The 7,092-nt window shown below is 54.9% G+C and overlaps 1 protein-coding gene across 3 annotated transcripts; it reads right to left on the bottom strand.

The window, feature by feature from the left end:
• Positions 1 to 45: 45 nt before the first annotated feature.
• On the bottom strand, positions 46 to 7,014 carry LOC126490853 (leukotriene B4 receptor 1-like). 3 transcript variants are annotated; one of them, XM_050126069.1, is made up of 3 exons: positions 1,766 to 4,340; positions 1,464 to 1,487; positions 46 to 1,100 (listed from the first exon to the last, which is right to left on the bottom strand). In XM_050126069.1, the coding sequence occupies exon 3, from the start codon at positions 1,089 to 1,091 to the stop codon at positions 48 to 50; it is 1,044 nt and encodes a 347-aa protein (XP_049982026.1). In that variant the 5' UTR covers positions 1,092 to 1,100; positions 1,464 to 1,487; positions 1,766 to 4,340; the 3' UTR covers positions 46 to 47. The 3 variants fall into 3 exon arrangements, with proteins under 3 accessions (XP_049982026.1, XP_049982024.1, XP_049982025.1); XM_050126067.1 differs by lacking the exons at positions 1,464 to 1,487; positions 1,766 to 4,340 and adding an exon at positions 4,756 to 7,014; XM_050126068.1 differs by lacking the exon at positions 1,464 to 1,487.
• Between the last annotated feature and the right edge of the window lie 78 nt (positions 7,015 to 7,092).

The raw sequence follows: 7,092 nt of genomic DNA, 5'->3' as shown, positions 1-7,092 counted from the left end.
TCCAGATACAGAAGTGGGTCAGACCAACCTACTACAGTTCACCTCACTCAGGAGGGGGTGGAGGAGGTCATGGAGGCTTCGGTGGGACCTTGCTCAGGACAAGCAGGTGTGGCCTTCTGGGACTGGCACAGGGTGCCCCCGCGGCGGGTACTGTACACCTCGGAGCCAGTGGCCTCCAGCAGCTTGACTACGAAGCCCACGCCCGCTGAGCGGAGCAAGCCGCCGCCCGCGCACGCATACAGCACCGGGTTCACGCTGCTGCTCAGGAAGGCCAGAGCGATGAGGACGTTGCGGGCCATCTTCAGATGCCTCCCCACAGAGTCGGTCTTGTCCCAGCCCGCCAGCGCGCGGCCGGCTTCCACCAGGTTCACCAGGTGGTAAGGCAGCCAGAAGGCGGCGAAGGCCAGGATGATAAGGACCACCAGGCGGCCGGTGCGGCGGCTGCGACGGAAGCGCCGAGCCTGCAGCCTGCGTCCGATGTCAGAGTAGCTGGCCACCACCGCCAGAAAGGGCAGCAGGAAGCCAGTGATGGTTTCAAAAAGCAGATGGAAGGCCATATGCCCATCGCTGGGATAAGACGGCCGGCAGATCAGAGTCCTGTTGAACCGTTCTTCTACGGAACGGTACACAATGACCGGTGTAGCCAGCAGAAAAGACACCACCCAGATGCTTGCCAGCACCCATCTGGCAATCGTCTTAGTGCGCACCTTCTGGGACACAAAGGGCTTGGCCACTGCCAATGAGCGGTCCAGACTCATGATGGTGATAAGCAGGACGCTGGCATACATGCTTACTCCACAAACATAGTGGCACAGGCGACAACCGGTCACTCCAAAATTCCACGTGCGTCGAGCCAGGAAGTGTAGAAAAAAGGGAGCAGTGAGCAACACAGCCAAGTCGGCCAGAGCTAAGTTCAGCACCAGCAGGGCGGTGACGGAGCGTTTGTGCATCCTCTTCAGGATGCTCCACACCACAAAGCCATTGCCAGGAAGCCCCACAGCCAGGGCCACAGACAACAGGGCAATAGGCAGAGACAGAGACATGCCACCAGGAGAGGAAGGTGCCGCAGGAGATGTAGTGTTTGGAGCCATCAAAAGGACCTAGAGAGTAGGAAGTGGGCACACCCATGAGAGAAAGTCAAAGAATTCTTGACACCTCATCACATGAATATGAATACTCTGATTTCCAAAATCGCCTCCAAATATATACCACACCCTCACTGTCAACCCCGTTGTCTTCAAGAGACCTGGTTGAATAGGAAGACTAATTTCCTAACTGGCCTGTGGGGCCCCTTCTTCTCCACAAGCCCTGTTGCAAAATAAACAGCAACAGCCGCATTTCACCGTCTTTCCCTTAAGGGACCCGGGAACCCAGCACCAGACTGGGCGACTTTCCTCCCCACGGCTGAATCCCGTGAGAGACCAGCTCTTCCATCTCCTCTCCTGAGAGGCCGCTTCACTTACCCACTCTCTCAAGAGCTGACCAGCCTGCACCAGGGAGGATTGGGACAGGGCGGGGTTAGTGGACAGACACTAAGAACAAGTCCTTTTACACAGGTCAGACTTTCTTTGGAGTTTCTTTCTCACCGTCTCCCCAGCTACACCTGCCACACACACACACACACCACGGACACACTCACATACACAAACTCACACACAACACACTGTCACACTCATATTCACGCTCAAACACTCATATACAACACACTGACAAACACACACACACACACACCACACACACACCATCCAATTCCTAGGATACTTACAAGGTTTTCCAGATGCTGATCAGAAGTCAGTGCCACGTCTAGGGTCAGGGCAAAGTGGTCGGACAGAGAATTCCTGAATCTGTCCTAGTGCTAGGTCTTGGTCCTGCTTCTAAATCTGCCAGTTAAATCAGCCAGAGAGGAAGTACCACAGAGCAGAGGAGGGGGAAGATGCATCTCTGAGGGTGAGGGCTGTACAAAAGCCCCACACCCTCCTTCACCGTTAAGGAGGGACAGTCTGTGTTCCAGAGCAGCCCAGAGGGAGGACCGCTCCTGGGGTGGAGCTAACTGAGGAGTACCCAGGAAAGGCTGGTGAACTAGAACAGAGGGGTGTCAGGAGTGAGCTGGCTGGGGTGTGGTCTAAAAATGCAGGTCTAGACTGGAGAGGTGAACAGAGTTAGGGATTATATCACAGGCGAAGGAAGCAAGGACATGGGCTCAGAATAAGAGTGCTGGTTTAAAAAATAATATCTTTGTACTTCATGTTAAAAATGTGAACACGGTACAGTTTTTAGATTCACGGGAATCATATGTATTGGTCTATGTATTGTTGTGGGTTAGGTGACATCATGATATAAAAACAACATATTGGTGTCAATGCCACCCTAGGTTATATGAGCTTGAGAGAGCGCTAGATCAACACACACGGGGGGGGGGGGTCAATGAGAATATGCAAAAAGTGGATGAAGGGGGAAGCAGCCTATTCTTGCCTTCAGGTCAGACCATGATCTTGGTGAGGATGTAGGGACAAAGCCATCTCCAGCACCTCCCATTACAGGTTAGCCACCTCTCCATTCTTTTTGAGAGAAGAATATGGCTTTCTTCCCTTTCCCCTGCCCATTTACCACATAGTAACCCTGATGGACTTTCTCAGCGGGTGCTAGGCAAGGATTGGTACCACTTCCTCCCTACATCCTTACAGCCTTGCTGTTCGCCTTTTAACTTGCCACTTGCCAGGAAAGATAAGAAGCTTACTGGTGGCCATCGAGGTCCCCTATGTTTTCCAGTGCCCTCACTTGCTGTACACTGAGGAAAGCCAGATCAGCACTGACCCAGTAACTGTCAAGCAGAGGATATGATGTAAAAAGGCTGAAACCACAACGCGAACTGAAGGCGGAGTTGAGGAAGAGCTCTCTGACCACACCGGCTGTGTAAGGTGAAGCACTTAAAACAGGAAGTTCGGGAACCTCTACTCCAGAATGCCAGGCTAGGAAGAATTCTGTGTTCGTGGACAGAAGCTTCTGGATCAGAGCTCTAGGGCCATCCAGAACCGTTTTGAGCAGACGGTGGGCTGCACTTTCCCTCACTCAGCGTGCTCCATCTTCCTTTGGGAGCAGTCTCCCCAGAGACCAGGCACTCTAAACATACTTCCTCCCTAGGTCAGAGGTCACTTCAGCACCAATTCCAGTGTTTCTAGCATGACCCTGGAGACTGGCTTTCTCTTTTTTTTCTCTTGGCCTCTGCTTGAAGGGTGAGAAAAGTCATTGAAGAAGAGCCCAGAGTAACCATTTGGGAGGTCAGCCACCTCAGTTGGCTGGGGACCGAAGGGTCTAGGAATAAGAAATTGAGGGCTAGTAAGAATGTTCTGAGACAACTAGATGGACCGGTCATATGTGTGTCCGCATTGTCCCCTAAAGAAAAAAAAAGTGCATTCTACTGTCACCCAAATCAAAAGGGTCATTCAGGTTCTAGATCTAATCATAGGGAGAGTCCAGAGGTGGAGGCTGGGAAGCAATGGGGACAGGCTAGGGACAGCTAGCATCCTGGGAAGAGGGAGGCAGCAGAGAGAAAAAGACAGGAAGGAAAGGCGCCACCTTCCAGAATGGTTCTTTCAGTTTTCCCTATCTTCTAGCCATTCTCCACATGGCCTCCACATCAATCCTCATGCTTCCTCTTGCAAAGTGTGCTGGCTCCTGAGGCTCCCCACAGGCCTGGTGGCTTTTGGAGGGGTGTAGGGGTGAGCAGGGGGATAGAGGGAGAGGTTCAGTCTTGCAGCCCCAGGCTCCTGTACTACCCTTCAGCCCTGTGCCTCCCTCTCCCTGCGCTGACTGTAAGACAAGCAGAACCCTTCCCTTTTATACTGCACAGATTTACTTCCTCCTCCTACGTGCCTCTAAGAATGGATTTTATACATCCCTATCCAAAATCCACAGTGCTTCTAGAAACGGGTCTGGGAAATCGGGTCCCCTGGATGGGGAGGCAGGACAGAAAGCCACTGAAGACCGGCACTGTCTAGTCCTGGCCTTGCCCAGCCGAGAGCAGGTGGCTTCAGTACAGCACAGGCATATGACTAACCACTAACAGGAACACATCTAAGCCATTAGTTGATGGCTTCCCCGTCTATTTCACAAGAATAGCTGCTGGCAACAGGTAAGCATTTCTGGAACTTGAATCCAGGCTGTACTGCAAGCCCCAGTTTTGAATATAGGCCACAGTCACCCACACAATCCCATGGTTTGGAATAATCTGGGCCTATGGAGTAAACCTGTCCAGCCCAACCCAAACTGCAATCCGAGGAGGATCCCTCCAACTACCCTAGAGCTCCAGGAACAATGGAAAGCGGAAGGGAAGTCCCGAGTTTGAGGCCTTGGCTACCATTCCTGATTGTCCTTCTCCATCCTGCCTCCGCCTCCAGGATCTCCATTGCCCCTGCCCTGCCCCACTACTTTCAGCCTCGGTGTAGTTCGGAGCTCCATGGTACCCTCCCTAGAGCGGCTGCCCCCTCTGGTCTCCCCAGAGCCCTCAAAGAGCCGAGTGAGGAACCGGGGCCCCGCCCGGGGCAGCAGATCCCCCGCAGTGAAGACGTAGAGCACCGGGTTGACGCTGGAACTGAAAAATGCCAAGGCTGTAGTTCCAGCGCGCGCCGCCTGGCCTGCCCCTCCAAGCCTGGCCAGGAGCCCTTCCGGTGGAGCGAGCGCAGCCACCGCCTGCAAGAGATTGACCGCGTGGTAGGGGGTCCAGAGCAAGGCAAAGGCCAGCACGATGGCGCTCACCAGACGTCCCACCCGTGTGCCGTGTCGCCCAGAGCCCCAGCGCGCGCCCCGCAAACGCGTCAGCGTCACGCCGTAGCAGCTGAGTACTGTTCCAAACGGCAGGACGAAGGCAGTCAGGGTCTCCAGGCTCAGATGAGCAGCGGCGTGCACGGCCGATGGGTGGCACAGTTGACACACGCGATCGCCCCAGAGGTGGCGGTAGACAGCGGCCGGAACGGCGAGCACCAGGGCGGCCAGCCAGACCCCCAGCAACAGGCGGCGGGCCAGAGCCGGGCTACGTAGTCGAGGAGCCAGAAAGGGTCGAGTGACAGCTAGGCAGCGCTGCAGGCTGAGCAGTCCGGTGAGCAGCACGCTGGCGTACATGCTGAGAGCGCACACGTAGTACACCGCCTTGCAGCCCACCTGGCCCAGGGGCCAGGCCTGCCCGCTCAGGAAGGCCACAAAGAGCGGGGTGAGCAGAAGGACCGCGCCGTCGGCCAGCGCCAAGTGCAGCACAAGTGTGGCCGCCAGCGGCCGCCCCGCGGTGGGTCGCCACCCCACCAAACTCCACACTACGAAGCCGTTGCCCGGCAGTCCCAGCAATGCCGCCAGCAGTAGGAAGGCGGTGCCGGTGGCCCGCGAGGCCTTCCAGCTCAGCAGCGTCTCATTCCCAGGCGGACGGTAGCAGACTGACATCCTCCTAAAAGGGGGCTGCAAAAATCCACCGGGTGGAGCATTCAAGATTGGGGCAAAGGCCCACACTATCTCTAATACTAGATGAGAAGGCACTGTGCCCACCCCACCACCACCCCCAGCTTCTCTGCAGCTTGCCTGTGTCTTCTTTCCAGGAAACCAATTCAAACATTTCCTTAGAACCTATGGTCCCTGTTCCCAGTCAGCTGAACTCCCCAGGTCTCAGCATGATTCCAGAGGCCGCTGGTACCGAAGCACTGGTGTTCCCAGTCCTCCCTGCAGACAGCCACTATCTCCACATCCGGCCTTCTGGCGTAGCCCCCTCTTTATCCAATCCCATTGGTAATACTTCAGGGCAAAGGTGGCTGGTGGGGAGTGAAGGAGAATGAACAGATCTACTTACCCAGCTGGGAGAGGACAGCGTTGGGTGTCAAGTTTAGGAAGGATGACAGGTGAAGCCACAGTGAATGAGATCCCTAACCCTGCCTCATGCCTGTCACAGTGGCAGAGGGTGAGGCAAGAATGAAGAGGGACAAGATGGTGCTCATCCCCAGCCTTCCTGGGCCCTCCTTCACCCTACTCCTTCCCATCACTGACAGGCCCGGGCACGCAGGCCAGCCTCCCTGGGAAATAGAATAAGGCTGAAGAGGTGCAGGAAGGCACTTGGGCCATTTTAGAAGAGTAGGAGTTCTCTGCTAAAGGCTGCTGGCACAGCTGCCCACCTTTGGCCCCTGCCCTTTGAGCCCACCTTCTGCAATGGTTATGTTCTCTAGGCTCCTTGGTTTGCCGTGAACAAAGAAGGCGAGCCAAGCAACCCACTTTCCCAGCTGCTCTCTCTTTGCTGGTCTCAGCCTCCTCTCCCTGCCAAGCTTCCTTTTCTTCTGCTTCAATCTGCTTGTGAGCCTGTCAGAGTCCCTCCACTCTCCAGCTGTTACTGAGTGGTCAGGGACAACTTTTCCGTGTGAGACGTGATATTCAGTCCCAGGGGAATAGGCTAAACGTGTAGGTACAAGGAGCTCGCAACCTGCTTGGGGGGAATCCGCGGCATACAGGAGTGAGGGAGCATGCTAAGGTCAGGGAGAGGCCAGCCATTCCGTGCATTTTCATTGCACGCCAGCAGAACCCCGAGGTATACAGAATGCCCGGGGTAGAAGACTGGGGAACGTTTTATGGCTGAGGATTGTCCCAGGGGCACTCGTGCCCCTATATTTGCCCTTTATTGGGGCCTGGCTGGGGCTCCAGCCTGCATGAGAAATGAAGCTTGTCCAGCCACAAAGCTGGCCAGGACACAGGAAGCTGGGAGACGCAGAGAGGCGAGAAAATGGGGACTGTGATGATTTAAGGGCTAACAGTGAACCTCAGTTTCTGTGCAGCTGTCCATCATAGCTACAACTAAAGTCATATGAAACCCAGAGCATCAAAACTGAAGTCCCCAGGCTGGGGAGAGGCTCAGTCGGCAAAGTCCTTGCCCTACAAACATGAGGACCTGAGCTCAGTATGTTAAAGGGGTGCATTTAGGAGCTAAGATATGGAGATCGGGAGTTCAAGGTGGCCAAACTAGGCTAGAAAGTAAAACTGTATTTGGGTAAGGGGGAGGGGAGAGTCAAATACCAAATTTCACCCTTCACAACACATCTCTAAAGAAGGCACAAAGTACTTCCATCA

This window comes from Alexandromys fortis, unplaced genomic scaffold, assembly GCF_014885135.2.
Source record: "Alexandromys fortis isolate MF-2015 unplaced genomic scaffold, M_Fortis_MF-2015_v1.1 scaffold_258, whole genome shotgun sequence".
In the NCBI taxonomy this organism is placed as follows: domain Eukaryota; kingdom Metazoa; phylum Chordata; class Mammalia; order Rodentia; family Cricetidae; genus Alexandromys; species Alexandromys fortis.
Note: the sequence above shows the minus strand (reverse complement) of the source record. Positions and strands in the feature narration are given on the sequence as shown.

What these genes read in the sequence shown, in the direction of transcription:
- LOC126490853 (XM_050126067.1), bottom strand. Translation starts at nt 5,430, where the DNA reads ATGTCAGTCTGCTACCGTCCGCCTGGGAATGAGACGCTGCTGAGCTGG. An exon ending in GCACACGGGTGGGACGTCTG is followed by an intron (nt 1,101 to 4,755) that starts GTGAGCGCCATC and finishes CCTACTCTCTAG; the next exon opens with GTCCTTTTGATGGCTCCAAA.